The following is a 22,025-nucleotide window of genomic DNA, read 5'->3' on the forward strand; positions in this document are numbered from 1 at the left end:
AAAAAAAAACGACCCAAAAACGTTTTCGATTTTAAGTCGAAATATTGCATAGGCCGCATATTACTCTACTATCTATATATTAATACGCTAACAAAATTTTCATACAATCAATTGGCAGGCTGTTTCGCATACTTAGCATACGTAAAATCATATAAAAGTTATATGAATCGATTCGTATTGATCAGCCGCAGTGCATAGGCCTATCTTTGTTAACAAATATTACTCTATTTGTTTATAATTAATAGAAAAAGTTTTTTGTAAATTCGAAAATCTGTGCAACTATCGAAATTGCCATCTGTAAGACGCATTATGTTCACAAACTCTCCTGAGTAAATAGCTCCAAATTCTCAATTGTTGCGTTGCTCAAATGTTTCATCTCTACATATGTATATATTTGTACACGCCAAACGGCGAGAGAACTACTGCTTCGCTCATTTTCTGTTTAAATAAAATATTGTTTCCCATTGTTTCCAATTACCTATATTGGTTTGTACCAAAATCTTTAAAAAATTGTTCTAAAATAATTGTAAGCGCACAAAAAAACTTTAAAGAGAAGTAATAACTTAATCGGCCTATTTTTTTGGACAAATTTTACTTACACGTAAAAGCATAGGTCTTTATTTAACAGATTCTTTGTTTTTCATTTTAGGTACTTTAAAAAAAATGAAATCAGAAATAATGAGTCAACTTTTGTTCAAACTCACTAAATTTATTTATTTATAACAATTAATTGCAAATTTGACCCAAATGTTTTTTGCATTTCCAGATTTTATGCTCATTTTAGATATAGCACGTCTTATAGTGAACAAAAAATAAATAAATTTGCTACAAAGATATTACATTAAAATTTGTATATTGTCTTTTATGCTAATTTATTTTGATATTTCTTATTTTATTTTATTATATTACCTTTTATTTCAACTTAGTTTATTATTATTTAAATGGAACTTGATTGAATCGGAAAATTTCACGTTGTATATTAAACGAAAAAAACGACCCAAAAACGTTTTCGATTTTAGGTCGCAATATTGCATAGGCAGTATATTACCCACTATCTATATATTAATACGCTAACAAAATTTCCATACAATCAATTGACAGGCTGTTTCGCATACTTAGCATGCGTAAAATCATATAAAAGTTATATGAATCGATTCGTATTGATCAGCCGCAGTGCATAGGCCTATTTTTGTTAACAAATATTACTCTATTTGTTTATAATTAATAGAAAAAGTTTTTTGTAAATTCGAAAATCTGTGCAACTATCGAAATTGCCATCTGTAGGACGCATTATGTTCACAAACCCCCCTGAGTAAATAGCTCCAAATTCTCAATTGTTGCGTTGCTCAAATATTTCATCTCTACATATGTATATATTTGTACACGCCAAACGGTGAGAGAACTACTGCTTCGCTCATTTCTTGTTGAAATAAAATATTGTTTCCCATTGTTTCCAATTACCTATATTGGTTTGTACCAAAATCTTTAAAAAAAAACGACCCAAAAACGTTTTCGATTTTAAGTCGAAATATTGCATAGGCCGCATATTACTCTACTATCTATATATTAATACGCTAACAAAATTTTCATACAATCAATTGGCAGGCTGTTTCGCATACTTAGCATACGTAAAATCATATAAAAGTTATATGAATCGATTCGTATTGATCAGCCGCAGTGCATAGGCCTATCTTTGTTAACAAATATTACTCTATTTGTTTATAATTAATAGAAAAAGTTTTTTGTAAATTCGAAAATCTGTGCAACTATCGAAATTGCCATCTGTAGGACGCATTATGTTCACAAACCCCCCTGAGTACATAGCTCCAAATCCTCAATGGTTCCGTTGCTCAAATGTTTCATCTCTACGTATGTATATATTTGTACACGCCAAACGGTGAGAGAACTACTGCTTCGCTCATTTTCTGTTGAAATAAAATATTGTTTCCCATTGTTTCCAATTACCTATATTGGTTTGTACCAAAATCCTTAAAAAATTGTTCTAAAATAATTGTTAGCGCACAAAAAAACTTTAAAGAGAAGTAATAACTTAACCGGCCTATTTTTTTGGACACATTTTACTTACACGTAAAAGCATAGGTCTTTATTTAACAGATTCTTTGTTTTTCATTTTAGGTGCTTTAAAAAAATGAAATCAGAAATAATGAGTCAACTTTTGTTCAAACTCACTAAATTTATTTATTTATAACAATTAATTGCAAATTTGACCCAAATGTTTTTTGCATTTCCAGATTTTATGCTCATTTTAGATATAGCACGTCTTATAGTGAACAAAAAATAAATAAATTTGCTACAAAGATATTACATTAAAATTTGTATATTGTCTTTTATGCTAATTTATTTTGATATTTCTTATTTTATTTTATTATATTATCTTTTAATTCAACTTAGTTTATTATTATTTAAATGCAACTTGATTGAATCGGAAAATTTCACGTTGTATATTAAACGAAAAAAAACGACCCAAAAACGTTTTAGATTTTAGGTCGAAATATTGCATAGGCAGTATATTACCCACTATATTTATTATTAGGCTAACTTTGTTTGATTATATGCCCATTAATCGGATGCTTAAATCCCATAATCCTAATTTGTTTATGTCGCTTAAAATTATGAAATCAATTTTATTTTAGTAAATATGTTTGCGTGAATAATTTCAATGTTTTTGTTTCTTTTTCTTTTTTTTTCTAATTTATTCTGCTTTGCTATATCTTAGTATTATATCGTTCACAGACGATATTTTATGGTAGATATGGTCATATATATTCATCTCCATTTCATGAATATGAATGTTTACAAATTTAATACAAATTAATTACGTACATAGATCTCAACGGGAATCCCAACATTAAATATCCGAATATTAGAATCTTCATATTTCCACAATGATAACATTAAAACCCGGAAAAAGGTCCAAGTGCACTTATTGCGTTTTTATATGGAACTGTTTATTCAAATCACTTAATTTTTTCGCACTTTAAGTACTTTATTTTTTTTTTCTTTCATTTAAATTTTTTTAGTAAAATCTGCCTTCTTTCTCATTACATAATTTTTTTATATTTTTATTTTTTATGAAGGTATCCTCTATTCCTTTCGAAATTTTCGTTTTGTGTCACACTTATGTACATACTACATATGTATTTATACAAAATTAAACTCGGGTGGCGTGAAATAGGCTAAATTCTTAAGCACATTTCTTCGTTTTTAACTAAAAGTTCGTGTTTTTGAATTATGACACTATTGAAGTAAATGGGCGATATATGTATATGGGAGATATAGGCCTACTGGGGAACCGAGCACACAAAACTAACTTCGGTAGCGCCCCAACGGGGACCTCCCGGGTGGTGTGGAAAAACGTATTTTTCAATTTAATGAGGTTATAATTACATTTGAAAATTTTGTAGAAAATTTAAGAAAATACAATAAAATGTACAATGTCTTAATGAAAAATTTAAGTAAGTTAGACCAGTTTGCTATATTTCCGCTCACTGCTTAACTATTAACGCATTATTTCACTACCCCCAACACTGGATGCATAGACTGAGTTGAAAAAAATAAGAGTTGGTCGAATTTCGACCACAGGCGATACTAGTTATTATAAAAGCAAGATAAAAACCATTCGATTTATTATAAGGTAGCAATAGGCATGTACATATGTATTTGAACAGACAAGCATAACAATGCACAAAGTGCTGTGAATACACACCACCTAATTTCTCACTCAATGCTCCCCAACGCATTAGTTTTGTATAAGAACCGGTTTATTGGGAATCTACTAACACTTGTTTCTTTCTTGTTTATGTTTTAAAATTTGTTGGTTCTTCTGCTACCATTTTTATACACAGTTTGAGTAATAATTAATTAAAATGATTGCAAGTCCTTTCAAAACAACTGACATCATAATTATATTTAGAAAAAGCACGCTAAGGCAGAATAAGCCTTACTTTGATATATGTACATATGTACCTATCTACGTATGTAGATCGCGAAACCAATCAATTTGTGTTAATTTAGCGCTTGATCCACAGATTAGTAGCATTTTGACCACAACACATAAATTTGTAATGACACTTAACTATGAAAACTAAAAGAAACAAGTTCATAATGAAGCAAATACTGATTTCACACAGAAACTAATTGGAATCACAATTTCGTTTAATGGAATGATTAATTTTTCCTTTTCATACGGGGCCTTTTGCTTCATTAACGAACATCTGTCCACAGCCGTAAAAAATAATATGCTTTTTAATTTAAAGATAATCAAAACAAGTAAGGAAGGCTAAGTTCGGGTGTGACCGAACATTACATACTCAGTTGAGAGCTGTGGAGACAAAGTAGGGGAAAATCACCATATTGTAAAAAGAACCTAGGGTAACCCTGGAATGTGTTTGTATGACATGTGTATCAAATGGAAGGTATTAAAGAGTATTTTAAGAGGAAGTGGACCATAGTTCTATAGATGGAAGCCATTTAGGGATATCGCCATAAAGGTGGACCAGGCCTGACTCTAGAATTTGTTTGTACGATATGGGTATCAAATGAAATGTGTTAATGATAATTTTAAAAGGGAGTGGGCCTAAGTTCTATAGGTGGACGCCTTTTCGAGATATCGCCATAACGTACGATATGGGTATCAAATGAAAGGTGTTAATGAGTATTTTAAAAGGGCGTGCGCCTTAGTTCTATAGGTGGACGCCTTTTCGAAATATCGCCATAAAGGTGGACCAGGGTGACTCTAGAATTTGTTTGTACGATATGGGTATCAAATGAAAGGTGTTAATGAGTATTTTATTTTGTATGACATGTGTATCAAATGGAAGGTATTAAAGAGTATTTTAAGAGGAAGTGGACCATAGTTCTATAAATGGACGCCATTTAGGGATATCGCCATAAAGGTGGACCAGGCCTGACTCTAGAATTTGTTTGTACGATATGGGTATCAAATGAAATGTGTTAATGATAATTTTAAAAGGGAGTGGGCCTAAGTTCTATAGGTGGACGCCTTTTCGAGATATCGCCATAAACGTGGACCAGGGGTGACTCTAGAATTTGTTTGTACGATATGGGTATCAAATGAAATGTGTTAATGAGTATTTTAAAAGGGCGTGGGCCTTAGTTCTTAAGGTGGACGCCTTTTCGAAATATCGCCATAAAGGTGGACCAGGGGCGACTCTAGAATTTGTTTGTACGATATGGGAATCAAATGAAAGGTGTTAATGAGTATTTTAAAAAGGAGTGGGCCTTAGTTCTATATGTGGACGCCTTTTCGAGATATCGCCACAAAGGTGGACCAGGGATGACTCTAGAATGTGTTTGTACGATATGGGTATCAAATTAAAGGTATTAATGAGGGTTTTAAAAGGGAGTGGCCCTTAGTTGTATATGTGAAGGCGTTTTCGAGATATCGACCAAAATGTGGACCAGGGTGATCCAGAACATCATCTGTCGGGTACCGCTAATTTATTTATATATGTAATACCACGAACAGTATTCCTTCCAAGATTCCAAGGGCTTTTGATTTCGCCCTGCAAAACTTTTTCATTTTCTTCTACTTAATATGGTAGGTGTCACACACATTTTACCAAGTTTTTTTCTAAAGTTATATTTTGCGTCAATAGACCAATACAATTACCATGTTTCATCCCTTTTTTCGTATTTGGTATATAATTATGGCATTTTTTTCATTTTTCGTAATTTTCGATATCGAAAAAGTGGGCGTGGTCATAGTCGGATTTCGGCCATTTTTTACACCAATACAAAGTGAGTTCAGATAAGTACGTGTACTGAGTTTAGTAAAGATATATCGATTTTTGCTCAAGTTATCGTGTTAACGGCCGAGCGGAAGGACAGACGGTCGACTGTGTATAAAAACTGGGCGTGGCTTCAACCTATTTCGCCCTTTTTTACAGAAAACAGTTATCGTCCTAAAATCTACGCCTCTACCAAATTTCACAAGGATTGGTAAATTTTTGTTCGACTTATGGCATTAAAAGTATCCTAGACAAATTAAATGAAAAAGGGCGGAGCCACTCCCATTTTGAAATGTTCTTTTATTTTTGTATTTTGTTGCACCATATCATTACTGGAGTTGAATGTTGACTTAATTTACTTATATACTGTAAAGATATTAACTTTTCTTTTAAAATTTGAATTTAAAAAAATTTAAAAAGTGGGCGTGGTCGTTCTCCGATTTTGCTAATTTTTATTAAGCAGGCATATAGTAATAAGTGTAACGTTCCTGCCAAATTTCATCATGATATCTTCAACGACTGCCAAATTAGAGCTTGCAAAACTTCTAAATTACCTTCTTTTAAAAGTGGGCGGTGTCACGCCCATTGTCTAAACTTTTACTAGTTTTCTATTCTGCGACATAAGTTCAACTCACCTACCAAGTTTCATCGCTTTATCCGTATTTGGTAAGGAATTATCGCACTTTTTCGATTTTTCGAAATTTTCGATATCGAAAAAGTGGGCGTGGTTATTGTCCGATATCGTTCATTTTAAATAGCGATCTGAGATGAGTGCCCAGGAACCTACATACCAAATTTCATCAAGATACCTCAAAATTTACTCAAGTTATCGTGTTAACGGACAGACGGACGGACGGACATGGCTCAATCAAATTTTTTTTCGATACTGATGATTTTGATATATGGAAGTCTATATCTATCTCGATTCCTTTATACCTGTACAACCAACCGTTATCCAATCAAAGTTAATATACTCTGTGAGCTCTGCTCAACTGAGTATAATTAAAGGCATTCATAGATGTTGCACCTAACTCGAAATGTGCCTATTTTAAAAGAAGCCATATTATCTTTTGCTGCAAATGCTTTAAAACTAAAAACTTGCATTTTTGTAATAATTTTCTATTCTTCGTAAATTTTTGAAAATTATTTCTTTTTGATTGATTTTGATTGAAAAATTACTTTTTTGATTACTATCCCTGTTTTTTTTTTTTTTGCGCGTTAAAAATCGCTTATCCTCACTGAGACATAGAATTAGTGTAGAGGTGGAACATAGACACATATTTCAGTTGCATCTGAGTATAATGCGTATTGAAATTTATGAGTAATTTTCCGCGCAGCAATTTCAGATGAGTAGATAAAGTGTAACGCTTAGCAGTCCATATAAAGTTTAAGCGTAAACGTATATAGATGTAATAAAAAAAACACAGCTACTTTTGATCTTTTCGATTATTTTTGTGCATAATTTTCTATATTCACTGTTTTGTTATCAAAATTTATTAATTTAAATGATCAACTTCCATTGAAATATCGTTATTTAAGACTTTTATGTTTACACAAACACATATAATATTGCATAAGTCACTAAAAATTAGAATGAAGATACTATAGCTTATAATTTCTAACTGTACTATTGAGCATGTAGATACATTAGATTGGAAAGAAACCTCACATTTCTGTAATTTCCATTGTTAATACTAAAAATATGGCGCACTACACAAAATATAAAATTTTATAGGAAATATCCTAGATGTAATCATAAGGAAATAAAAAGAAGTTTCAATCTAATGTATATGGACATATGTATGCTAATAAATTTATCTGGGATTTAACAACCTTTGGTTAGACAACTGATCACGATAATGAATGACCACTTAGAGGATCGCTCTAGTTCTAAGTGAAGATATCAACCTAAATAGTATTACTCATACATATTATTTGGGCATATTGTTTTGTCGTAAAACAAAACGAACTCCCCCGAAAAGTATTCGTCGGATACATTTATAGTCACGATAATTTGTGTGTGGGTATGTACGTACCTATGTATATGCCTAGAAAAGCGCTCACGATATACCGTTACGTACTTGCATGTACAACACAATCAGGGCATAGTCATAACGTTATCCAAAATAGTGGATATACAAGTTAACACAAGCTAATGTTTCTCAATAATGCTGTCCGCGCATGGCCTGTGTCAGCAAATATCCATTCTCACGCTGACGGATAAGCCACAACGATTGCGTAACATGAGCAGTGCTATGAAACAACAACTTGCGCGCATGGACTGTATCAGCGAATATCCATTCTCACGCTAGCAGGTGCAGCTCAACTCTGGCAGCGATTAAGAACGCAAGCGTCTGTGTCGCTTTGGCTGCCTTCAAGACTAAGGTGCAGGGTTTTTAAGTAGGCACTTTAGAATGTAAGTTCAGTTAGTTTTTGGCATGACTTTTAATGGATTACCATGAAACAGTAAAACTTACATACATATTAGTTTTGGATATTACAAAGTTGGCTAGACCTAAGGATGAAACCATAGAGGATCGTTGCTGAATGAAAGTTTTTGGACGCCAACCTATGAATCGAATAGTTTTTTATATATTGTCTGTGTAATAAGACAAATCGCCGTTTTCGATCCCACATTATTTTATATATTGAGTATAGTAAAATATGCACATGTGTATATACTTACTGGAGAATATGTTTAGATCAACGCTCATATACCATTCGCGCTATATGTATTGTAACGAATTTAGTGGAATTCCGCTTATTCCAAATCTTCTGCTAACGTTCGAATCACTAAACTGTTGAATAAATAACTCCAAATCCACTCAATAACGCAAAAATGGTCTTTATTAGACTACTTTGAAAATACTTCACAATAACACTTAACTTCACAACCAATGGCGTGATTAAATCAACCTGCTTCCGGGCTACTCAGCTTCTGCTGCTTTTATACTCTCTGCACAAAAATCTAGACGTTTCTTCTTCTAGAATCCTCTACCTGGTCACCAGCCATACGCCGTGTATTTGTAGTGTGTAACCATATGCGTGTGTATATGTGAGCGAAGTAGTAGCTGATGATGACATGCGTTTCTGAGTATCTCTCTGCTGCTTGTATGTATGTGTGTACATGATGATTAATTTATTTATGTACATACAAGTGTGGCAGCTTGCTTTATTGTTGTTCTGGCTTTATTTACTTAGTATCAGATTAGCGATGTGAGTATCACTTATGCGACAGTTACCCACCGACGTGTGCCGTACGTACGGACGTTTATCGTACGAAGCACGTTTGACCGAACTCTCAAGCCCGTAGGAATCAATGTATGCGTCTGTTTACATGTACATAACATATTTGTGTGTGTATTGTTTACAACAAAGCACTGTTGCCATTGGCCAGTTTGCATGCATGCTTATCGAAACATCAACTTTTTCCAATTTAATTTTTGATATTGTAAAAGGCCGGAATACATATTAAATATGTATAAATAGATTACATATTTATAATCAACACTTTTACATAATTATTTCCAATTATTTTCACAATTTTTCACACTTTAATTACGTGTTTTTGCATAAAATGTGCAAACGGTCAAAAATTTGCGCACAAAAGTTTACTAGGCAACTCTGTCTAGTGAGAGAGCGATCAGCTGACACGTTCTTACGGAAAAAATCAAAATTGTTTTGATTTCTACGTTCCGGGCTACGTACGTACGGGCGTTGCACGTCGGTGAGTTTTCGTTTACATTGCACACTCATAAGATAGGTCGTGTCAGCTGACACGTTTTTGGTACGTACGTTCGTGAGTAACTGCCGCATTAGTGTTACTAATATTCGTCACAGTATGTTGCATGTATATATTCGCCTCGATGAGCGCTTACGATTTACTATTGCATCCTAAAATGTTCTTGTATGTAGAAATTATCCTGTGCATGCATAAAACGAAAATTTTTCTTTCAACAAAGCGGAAAAATAATCAAACATAATCAAAAAAAAAAAAAAATCCAAAAACAATCCATTATTTATTATAATAATAATTATTTTGATTTTTTTTTCAATAATCGAAAAAATAACGATTTTTTTTCTAATGGTAATCAATTAGTAATTGCTTCTCTCGGAAAACAATTGAAATAATCATTGGCCATTCAAATAGGCATCTAATTAATACATTACTAATGATAATTCAAATTTAACAGGTCTGAATTCAATAAGCAATTATAATATAATTAAGAGTTTGAGTATTGTATGGAAGATTGAGTTCAATAAGGGCTTTAATGTAGAAAACCTGAGCCCATGTCGTGTTAAAAGATCACGTATCGAAAAGCAATTTCGCTCAAACAATAAATATGAAACTGTCAAAAGATTTGTAAAAATGATAACATGTTTTGGATCTAAACTTTTGTTAAAATTTGCTAGAGTTTAATCTTCTCACAGGTCGATAAGATAATATTTTATTGCTCATCTCAGTTCAGACTGCCGAAGTGTCAGGGCTAAACTCCATCAACTTTAACTAAAATTTAAACTTGCAATGAAAATCTGGGCGTAAATGGAATTCTTGATTTCTTGATTAAAAAATGCTATGTAATTGATTTGGAACGGTTTTCCGCAATCACTTCTTAAATTTGGTTTGGAGTTAAGCCTGTTTCGGAGTTTTGTAATCTGCAGAGCTATTTTTGGTCGAAATTTCGTAGAGTTAAAGTTCATTACATGTGTGCGAATACAAACACCAGGGCAGATGCTCTGGAAAAGTCATCAGGATTTTAACTTACAATATTTTGTAGCTGCCATATAGCGCTAAGGTTATCATGCGGAGGGACATCTAATGGTTTTCTATAAATAAGCCAAAATATCAGCTTTAAATTACTTTGAGTTATGTATTTTTGTATAGATTGCCACGTATATATTACACACAGCTGATTGTTCAGATTAGACGCCTACGAAAGACTAATTTTCTTGAAAATCGAGAGATCCCTTTAAGTAAAATTAAGACAGCGTTTTTTGAAAATTCCCTGGGAATTTTACTGTTTCAAAAATCAATCAGATTGAATTGCTTTCATAGAATGTATAAGGTTTTCTAGAATCCCCTCCAAGCTTGTTTACATATTTACACCTCTGAAAACAGTCAAACAGTCAGTGTGAAAAATAATTTCTGTATGTGTAGTTATAACAACTACTTTACGGTGTTAATAAAATTACTCAGACATATCTGCATATTTACCTTTAATTTTTAATAATTTTCTTTAAATATTTTATTTATCAGGTACCTATGACGATATATTATGAGTCACTATGTCCAGACAGCGCAAAATTTATAACCGAGCAGATCTATCCACCAGTCAAAGGTGAGCTCAGAGACTATGTGGACATCACATGGATACCTTTTGGCAGGTCACATGTAAGTACCACCAACACACATGTACATAACTTAACTTCAACCTAACTGTAAAAGGGACGTGATATTAAAAAAAGATTTTTCAAAAAGTATCGACATTCAATAGTTTTATAAAACCAAATTATACATAAAAAACTACAGGCTAACCTAATAAGGAATCAGGTGTGAAATCGTTAGTATAATTTTTCTTAACTTCTTCTCCGTTCCCTTAAATACGATGTTGAGCTCTTTCAGCGAAAATTATGTTTGTTTAAACGCTGCAAACGTGTTTCCATCACTTGATTGATAGAAAATTTGTTCTCTGAACGGCAAGTTGAGCCAATTGCCAAATGAAATAATTATCCTTAAAGTTTAAAAAAAATTACCTCTTTAATTATTTTTCACATTTAACTTTGATATTAAGACAGTGGCCTAGTGAGGTTTTCTTGTGCCCGGGGCAAAATATTTTTTTGTTTAACGACCGAAGGGGATATTTAAGAATATCTTTCTCTCAATTCTGTTTATAGCTGTAAGATTACTCGGTCTCCAAATAAAAGCAGCATATTCAAAATGAGACCTGATAAAAGAGGTATAGAGCAGTTTGATGGTATAGGGGTCAGTAAATTTCGAGCTATTGCTTCTAACAAAACCAAGTATGGAGTATAACTTAGAAGTTATGTAATTATATAAGCTTTTATTTTTACTTTCACTTTTGTTGTCTGTAATGGAATCTTGCAAGTTAAATTTGATACACTTCCCGGTGTCCGATTGAGCTGAAATTTTGCACACATGTATAACTCCGATGACAATGCAATATTACTTTGTTAGAATTCGATAAATTAATCGATAACACAGTTATCGGTAAAGATTTGTATTTACTTTGGCATAACAGCCTAAGTCCCATACAAACACGCCGGTACCTATTCGTGAATTGTGATATTTGGACGTGGTGAATCACGTGTCACGCGTGGTGAATCTCATCGCTTGCGAAAAGCGGAGACACAACCCTCTGTTGTATTTCTGTGTATAACCAACATAGCTGAATTTTTAAGGCTGTTTAACCCTGTAATCTTTTCTGTAATTTATTTTGCTTTTGGAAAAATTACCTATTTGAAAAAAGCTGGCTGAAAAATATTGGCATAACAGCTTAACTTAAATCAAGAATGGAAAATCTTTGGAAAATTTGAGCAGATGTGGCAATTTCGCGCGTCCGTTGAACGAAATATTGACAATCTGCTGATCATCGCTAAGAAATTAGCGACATTCCATCAACTAAGCAGCACTTTAGCAATACTACTGTTATTATTTGGCCGCTCAAACACACAAATATTAATTAAATATTAAATTATTAAATATTAAATCTAAAATATACAAATACACCATAATAATTTACACGGCCAAAGCCATAATAATTCACACGGGTCATCAATTCTTTCTCTGATTCAAAATCTGAACTACCAGCGCTACCGTCAACAGCTCAGTGTCATCACTGCCAGTAGCGCCAATAACACCAAACTCGTGCCTGACACACAAAAGTCGTTTCACTCAATAGCGCAAGTAAAATGTACTACGCACTCACTACTAAGAAGCGTCAAAAATTCGCTTGGAGTAATTTCGTCAATGAGCTACCATTGAGCTGGCACCGCATTGGCGCTGGCGCCATGCAATTTACATCACTAAAATTGCGCGAATGCCCAGGCTCATGACTTCAATACTTATATTTACAATGCTTTAAACTTTAAATACACCTCTGAAGTTGCTGCGCATAAAATGTGTACTAATAAATTCCAATACGCATTATACGCAGATGTAACTGATATATGTGTTTTTGTTTCACCCCCTATACTTATATTTAAAGCTTTTATAAGAACAAGCTTCTATTACTTGTTAATAAAACGAACTAAAAAGTAAAAAATAAAATTAAAGAAAAAAAAACTTTTTTAAAAATAAGCTTTTATTATTTTGGTTAATAAAATTAACTAAAAAGTAAACAATAAATTGACTCTAAAGAAATATAACACTTTATAAGTTCATTGTAAGCTTAAACGATAATTAGGCTTTTTCGTCTGCGACAAAAAAATTCTATATTGTACATAATTATATATTTTTAACATTAAAACTTTACACCTAAATTATTAAATCTTACAGTTTATTTCACAGTCCTAATTGTTCTAATAAAAGCATGTTACATTGCGATAGCAAGAAAAGGAGATCCTAAATGTTCTTAATTATACCATCAAAATTTAACACGTTTTTTATTAGAACAATTAGGACTGTGATATAAACTGTAAGATTTAATAATTTAGGTGTAAAGTTTTAATGTTAAAAATATATAATTATGTACAATATAGAATTTTTTTGTCGCAGACGAAAAAGCCTAATTATCGTTTAAGCTTACAATGAACTTATAAAGTGTTATATTTCTTTAGAGTCAATTTATTGTTTACTTTTTAGTTAATTTTATTAACCAAAATAATAAAAGCTTATTTTTAAAAAAGTTTTTTTTTCTTTAATTTTATTTATATGGTTGTTATAAGAAAATTTAGTAACAAAGATTACAACAAAGTCCATAATCTCACTAACGGATTAAAGATCACAATTAGATATACTTTATTTTGTATTCAAAATGTTAACGGACTTAGAAGAGGTCATTTGAAAACATTTAGACGTGTTCAAATAGAGACGAGATTTCTCGCACCACAGATGTAGCTTATTGATATAGTTTTGCAACTTCACGGCATCTCTGGTGCGCTAATTATTGAAAATAACTTAAAATCATCAGCATACAATAAACACTTAGCAAATGAAAAACAACTAACAATATCGTTAATAAATAAAATGAATGTTAGGGGACCTAAAATACCTCCCTGGGGACCACCAGATGTCGCTTTGAAGGGACTGGAGGATACGCCGTCAATAGTAACAAAACAATGCCTGTTGCATAAGTAGGAACTTATCCATAGCAGAAATGTATAATGAAAGCCGATATAGCGCAATTTGTTAATTAAAACACCATGATACATTAATCGAAAGCTTTTAAAAAATCTGTGTAAATGCAATCCACCTGGCAACCAGCTGAAAAGGAGTTTATGCAGTATTCACTAAATACAGCTAGAATTATAAACTGTTGATCTATCAGCGATGAATCCGTGCTGATAGGGAGATATAAGAGACTTAACAGCAAAGCTCAACTTTGCATTGACCGCATATTCAAAAAATTTCCAAATCGTGGATGGCTTAGATATAGGTATATAGTGTCGCACATTAATACTAATATGATTATAATACATTAGTAAAACTAATATCTATGTGAAAATTTTGCTTGCCTTTCAGGAAGCAAATATATCAATGATATCATCAAAATTTACCATTTAAAATTTTTTTTCCACACTTAATAATGTTAGGTCACTTAGGTGACCTTGCCCCGTCGTTGATCGTAAATATGTCAAAATCAGTTTTAATTGGCTGAATGAACGTTCGCAGCTAGCAATTGATACTGAGATAGTCAAGAGTATTTGAAGTGTCACTCGCAAGTTTGGAAAAACATCTTCTCCATGCGAGATTATAAAAGTAAGTAATTCTAACGGAGCTTTAGGTTCAATTTCTTTCCTACTGCGAAGTAATATTTTGCAGTCACATATTTCGATAACAAGTTATTTTTCATCGAAATGTGTATTTTAAAATTCACCCAAGCTCTTACAATTTCTTTCTAAGTCGTCATTATCCTTGTTTAACAAACTTCCAACGTCTAAAAGAAATCCAAATTTAAAATTAGGGTCATTTAGTCGTGTAAATCTTGTACGTAATTCTTGTTCGAAACGATCGAGAACAATTTTCATAACGCGAGAAATTTCACATTCTGCGGAAAGACAAACATCTCTAGCCAATTCTCCGGGCATTTTTCGGTGCCATCTTACACGTTTTACTATAGAAATATTCCAGTTTTCACAAAGAGACTTCGCTTTTTCTATTTCTTCTTCCCAGAGAGTGTCTAGCATTTCGGATAGTTCATGTTCTTATAATGGGAGCTGCACCCGATCAATCCTTAAGATTTCATACCAGAAATGAACTAATGTTATGAAATTAAAATATAGTATATTTTGCAACAGAATTGTAGCTTCGCTTCTGGTGTCAATTATGGTGTTAGGTGTCCTCTGTTTATTGTTCTAAGAATTCTACTACATTCTCTAGCGCATCGACGATAACGCTAACCGCTTGTATTTCGGTGCTCCATCGTATTTCACACTCACGTTTGACAGTTAAAGTATTTTTTAATAATTCCCGTCATAACGTTTTACATGCGAAAAAAGATATATGTTTTCAATTATTCCACATTCGGACGAAACTGTTTGTGATATATGCATGCATAGAATTTTTTTTTTTTTTATTAGTTTTACTAATATCTGCTATAACAAAAAATACAAATTATCTAGGAAGTTCTGCTTTGCGGACAATTTGGCGCCCCCTGTGAGCAGCGTCCGGGGCAAGATGGCGCCCCCCTCACTTCGCTACTGTATTAACCCTCTATAACTCATCACATCGAAATAATTTTATTTCATTAAATCCGATAGATTCGTAAATAAAAAGTCGATTTTTTATTTTTTTATTTCTAAATTTTTTATTTTGTATGGATACTATTATAAAAAGGGGAATGTAGCCGACAGCAACAATGAGCAACAGTGGAAAGAAAATTATCTGAAAAGTTATTAGCGATTAGGAAAGGTGGAAATTTCTTTCTATTGGAACTTTTGCGTATGCTTCGTTCAAGGAGTCCGCAACGGGACGTATTTTAAAGATTCTGTTAACGCCAGGGTGGCTCCTTGGAAGATATTTGCTATTGTCATTGAAATGAAGATTTTGCCGTACTTTTCAAATTTGTTACATGACATAACCTGTGGAATTAGAGTTGTGCCTAGGATGGAACTCCAATGGTTGTTTACCCTGGGTAGCTGGACAAGAGACATACGATATACGACACCAATAAACTGTCGGATTTCTATCTCAGATACTCAAAAATTATTGTTTACGTCTTTCTGTGCCAAATAGGGGGTTGTCTCATCCAACATTTTTTTTTATAAGTTTCGGTCGAAATAAGTAAAGAAAGAACTGAATGGGAGTCTCAAGCTCCAAGATATGAGATGTCAATGAATCATTTCCAGCAAACGACAGCTGCTCTGAGCACAGCTCTAAACTCATTTTCTTCCAAAGTAGCGGTAGCTTTTCAGTTTTTTGTCGCTTTGATGGACGGCCTGAAGGACTTGTGATCTCTGACCGAAATGGGGCGACTTCTACCGCTTCTTCATGAATGAAGTTACGATCGTCATCGTTCACGTACTCTACTAATTTATCCACATCAAATTCACCTTCAAAAGAGTCTTCATTCAGCTCTCCGAAATCCGAGTTCAAATCTGGGTCGAAATCAGGGTCAACCAAACTATCATCATCAAAGTCGAGACCATCTTCAATTGCGTAATCATCATGGATGGCGCAGGCGATCTCGCTGTCAGTGAGAGATCGTAGTCGACGAGACATCCTAAAATAAATAATAAGTAACGCAGTCACGGTTTTCATGCAAGATATTTCCTCTTTTCACATAATGTAGCTTACAAGACACAAACACTAAACACCAGTGGGTGGTCAAAATACTGAGGATATATCTAAAACAAATAGTGTCTCAATAAACTCTGAACTCTTACCTTATATATTTTTACAAAAAATGTCCACAATATCCACAAAAACAATTTTTTTTTGATATTATTTATATTTAGCACTTGCACAGTGTACGAAATTTTCCACTTCACTGACAATATCACTTACTTTGAAAAGGATAACGGTACTTTATGAGCAAACACATGTTTCGTAGAAAGGTGAAATGTAGACTACAGTCTACAATGCTTAACAAAGCGAAAAAATAATTTCTGCGTGAATTTACGAAGGTTAAATGGCATGTTGCCTGTGGTCTACAGTATGTTACAGAGGGTTAAGAGGAACAATTTTATTCATTAACAATAGTTTAAAATGTCAAAGAACTGTCAGATATCAGAACAAACACGTTTAACGAATTTGACGTAAAATCCCAACCGTTGAGTGGATCAAAAATATTCAACGGTGCGTTCAGAAAATTATCACTTAACGATTGATCAACACTTTTGTTCGCTGAAAGAGCTCACTGTTATCTCAATTTGACTTTTCCAGTTCACGACCCAAGGTGCTGATGTACTCTTCGAATGTCATCATGGACCGAATGAATGTTATGGCAACAAAGTACACGCCTGTGCCATTGAACACATCCAAGCAAATTCTTATCAAATTGAGTTTACTCGCGAATCATTAACATTAGATTTCATCAATTGCATGATGAAGGCGGGAAAGAACTTCGATGACAACGTTTATCCTGGTGCACGTTGGTAAGTGACAAAAATGTCACCACAGTGCCTAAATTGTAGATATCTCGAGAATTGCGTATGCCATTTTCACATATTCTTTTTCTTTTTTTGTAAACTTCAGCGCGCGTGACAATCATATTAGCACCTGGGAGAATATTCAACAATGTGCCAACTCGACTGAAGGTAGCTTTTTGTTGAAGAGACACGGCGAAGCGACCAATCAATTCCAAAATCCATTAAAGAGCGTGCCAACTATTGTCTTCAAGCAGGTAAGTTTTGAATAAAAACATATTTACATAAATGCTTTGGTCGCGTTGGCGCTTTAACAGCGTTTAACAATACTTATAACGCCTTGCCACATTTTTCGCGACTAAGGCGTTTTGTAAATCCTCCTCGATTTTGAAACCAAACAAAATATTTAATTCAAATTTGTTTTCAGCAATTTGATGCTAAAGAGAATGAGAACGCTATGTCCAACTTCTTGAGTGTTGCCTGCAAATACATTCCTCAGCCACAGCCTAAGATCTGCATGGCACTCAATTCCGCAGTCACCACTACTGTCACACCCATTTTGGGTTTGTTGGGATATATGCTGGTGCGTTTGTTCTGAGCGAATAGAACTGGTTAATAGCTCCATGTTGTTTTAATGGATACTGAACTATCCGGCCAAGTGCAGTTATTCTTTTAGAACTATTTTACAATATTGTAAGCTCCATTTCTTCAAGTTTTAAAGTTATTGAAGAGTTATTAAGTAACAATCCGTCCATTTGGTATTGTTCACGTTAAAAAAAAAACTTTTTATTGTAAATCTTTAATACATAACGTTTGTAAAATATTTATATTTTTTAAGTTTTAATAAATTAATGTCCATAAATTTATTTTTAAAATACAAGGCTTAACAACTTTTTGATATGTAAAGGAGAATAAGAATAAGATGGCTGCCTGTCGTCACAGACCTGTATATAAGGTTCGATATGATCATATCAAATCGTTGCCGGAATGGTCGGGCTTTTACCTTAATTGTGATACTTTCTGGAACATACCGGATCAGTATCCGACAAAGGACCTTCATAATCGATAACAATCCCCAAGAAGGACAATATTAAAAAAAAAAAACGAAAATAATGAATAAGGGCCTAATTTCCCAGTCTAACGGAAGAATGTGGTCTTTTGCGACAACTCATTCCGGGAAACTGCCAAATAAAGATATCAGACGTCTTGTGAACAACACAAAAGAGCCAAGCGTGAGGACCATCTGAAGATCTGCAACCTCTCTGCTGGTTTTGGTAAGTTTAAGTCAATCCTACAAAGCTGACAAAGTATAACAAAAAATTTATATTGTATTTTGCGGTAAAAAAAATCCTCGCGTCGCCCAATACTATTACAATGACAGTGGTTAAGGGGTTTCAGCGCAATCTATAGCTTCTATATCCCAATTGTCAACCTACCCTTGGCGAATCCTGTTTATTTAGCAGGCAAGTCTCTGGCGAAATCAAATAGTTCCCCTATTTTCGGGCTAGGCACCGGATCAACATCCGATTAAATTCCCCAACATATTTGGGAGGCTCTCAATCGGCATAATAGGAGGAAGAAGAAGAAAGAAAACGAAAGCAGTAGGCCCACTTGGAATAGGGCTGCTGATGTTAGAATATCTGGGACATGAAGAATTTAGCAGCCTAGCATATGTTGTCAGTTCTTCGTTATCATCTCTTATCATTCCAGAAATAAGGGAAATCGCAAGAGTTGTGTCCAGTAGTGGCAAAGTAGTTCTAGTAGCGAAGACATTGGCAACTGTTCTGCTTCCGTAATTCACAGCAAATGTGTGGCTAGCCAGTCATCAGCACTACTACTAAACAAGGGGTGCCACAGGGTGGTGTCTTATCCCAACTTTTGTTTAAATTCCACATATCAAAGTTACCTTCGCCACCAGAAGGAGTTACTATTATTTCCTACGCCGATGACTGCACAATAATGGCCACAGGCCCAGGCCCACAGATCGATGATCTATGCAAAAAAATAAACGGCTACCTCCCTCCAGTTTCTTCACCACGCGAAACCTGACATTATCACCGACTAAATCATAGGCGAATTTATTTACAACATGTACGTCCCAGATGTCGACCATTTTGAACGTCCACGTCAATGGCACTACGCTACCGACTGTCTTACACCCCAAAATCTTGGGTGTGACGTTCGATCAGGATCTACATTTTGGTGAGCATGCAGCCGCAATTGTACCGAAAATCCAGAGCCGCAATAAAATCCTCAAATCTTCTTGCTGGCAGTACTTGGGGAAAAGATAAAGAAACGCTCATTACCACTTACAAAGCAATTGGCCAGCCGATTGCAAACTACGCGTCCCCGATATGGTCGCCAAGCCTAAAGATTACCCACTGGAAGAAGCTACAGGCCTGCCAAAATACTGCCCTCAGAACCGCCACGGGTTGTCTCCTTATGTCTCCAGAACACCATCTACATAATGAGGCGAGAAAACTCCCAATAAGGGAAAGAAATGAAATGCTAACCAAACAGTTTCTGTTGAACACCCAGAAACCTGGCCATCCAAAAAGACTTTTGCTTGATGAGCCAACACCGCCCAGGGGCTTAAGGAGTCACCTCCGTAAGCACTATGAGGAAATACGGCACCTCAGACCACAGCCTTATGAAGCCAAAAAACATAAGCAGGTCCTTGGTGAACTCCATAAACAGGCGTCGGACTTCTATGTCAGGAATTCCTCGGTGAATCCAGTACTCAAAGAACAATACCCTAAACTTGCAGAGGAGGAACGCACACTCCCTAGGGAAACACGAGTCACTCTAGCTCAACTTCGATCTGGATACTGTAACAGGTTAAACTCTTACTTATGCAGAATCAACCCCGACATACAAAATGTATGCCCTGCTTGCAATGTGTACACACATGACACCAACCATCTCTTCAATTGTAATGTGGAACCAACGCCTCTAACACCCCTCTCATTATGGTCCACCTCTGTTGAAACAGCAAGTTTCCTCGAACTCCCGTTAGAGGACATTGATGACAATTTGTGATCGGTCAGGCGGGGCGAAGCACAGCTACAACAACAACAACTACTACCAGGATAAATGTTATCTCTCAGATATATTGTGATCAAATCAAGAGATGACCCCAACAAAAAAGAGTACTTGTGGCGCATGAGATGTCAACAACTTTTGATTTAGTCCACAATGGCAAGTTACTCCAAAGCAGGGTTGCGTGATTCGTATAAGTCCTTTTTGATATAAAATCCATCTGCTTTGGCAAAATCAAATATACCTTTTATAAAAATGAAATAATAAACGATTTTTAAAATTGTACATCCTTTTCTTTCCTTGCCTTGCCTAGCATCGTTTTTATCAGCCAAATCATTATCGACATTTTAATCACTCTATTTTTATACCTTTCATGAAAATGAAATGGTATATTAATTTCGTCACGAAACCGAAAATTGTAAGTCCTTAAAGGAAAATAGATAGACCCACCATTAAGTATACCGAAATAATCAGGTTGAAGAGCTGAGTTGATTTAGCCATGTCCGTCTGTCCGTCTGTCCGTCTGTCTGTTTGTATGCAAACTAGTCCCTCAATTTTTGAGATATCTTGATAAAATTTGGTGAGCAGGTGTATTTGGGTGTCCGATTAGACATTTGTCGGAACCGACCGGATCGGACCACTATAGCATATATCCTCCATACAACCGATTTTTCAGAAAAAGAGGATTTTTGTAATATCTTACCCAATTTAACAGATTGAAGCTTCAAACTTCACCATATACTTTCGTATATTGCACATATTGTTGCCTGAAAAAATTTATGAGATCGGTCGTATATATAGTATATATCCCCCACAACCGATTGTTCAGATAAGGAACTTTTCGTAATTACTGCCCTATTTTAAGAGCTAGAGGCTTCAAATTTCAGCGAATGCTTACGTATATAGCATATATTGTTGTCTGAAAAAATCATAAAGATCGGTGGTATATATAGTATATATGTGGTGGTATATATAGTATATATATATATAATTTCGCAAATTTTAGCCCCATTTTAACAGCTAGAAGCTTCAAATTTCACCGAATATTTACTTATATAGCATATATTGTTGTCTGAAAAAATCATAGAGATCGGTTATATATATAGTATATATCTCATACAATCGATTGTTCAGATAAGAAACTTTTCGCAATTTCTACCCCATTTTAACAGCTATAAGCTTCAAATTTCACCGATTGGTTACGTATATAGCATATATTGTTGTCTGAAAAAATCATAAAGATCGGTTGTATATATAGTATATATCTCATACAACCGATTGTTCAGATAAGAAACTTTTCGCAATTTCTACCCCATTTTAACAGCTAGAAGCTGTAAATTTCACCAACTGCTTACGTGTATAGCATATATTGATGTCTGAAAAAATCGTTGAGATCGGTGGTATACATAGTATATATCTCATACAACCGATTGTTCAGATAAGAAACTT

At 34.2% G+C, this 22,025-nt stretch overlaps 1 protein-coding gene across 1 annotated transcript in view; it reads left to right on the forward strand.

The window, feature by feature from the left end:
- The window catches only part of GILT1 (Gamma-interferon-inducible lysosomal thiol reductase 1), a 34,295-nt gene extending 15,878 nt beyond the window's left edge, over positions 1 to 18,417 (forward strand). Inside the window, exons 2-5 of the mRNA XM_067760807.1 lie at positions 11,029 to 11,163; positions 17,335 to 17,546; positions 17,647 to 17,794; positions 17,965 to 18,417. Coding sequence (XP_067616908.1) covers positions 11,029 to 11,163; positions 17,335 to 17,546; positions 17,647 to 17,794; positions 17,965 to 18,135 — 666 coding nt within the window. The 3' untranslated portion in view covers positions 18,136 to 18,417. The remainder of the gene's footprint in view (positions 1 to 11,028; positions 11,164 to 17,334; positions 17,547 to 17,646; positions 17,795 to 17,964) is intronic.
- Positions 18,418 to 22,025: the final 3,608 nt, after the last annotated feature.

This window comes from Eurosta solidaginis, chromosome 1 (assembly GCF_040869045.1).
Source record: "Eurosta solidaginis isolate ZX-2024a chromosome 1, ASM4086904v1, whole genome shotgun sequence".
In the NCBI taxonomy this organism is placed as follows: Eukaryota; Metazoa; Arthropoda; class Insecta; order Diptera; family Tephritidae; genus Eurosta; species Eurosta solidaginis.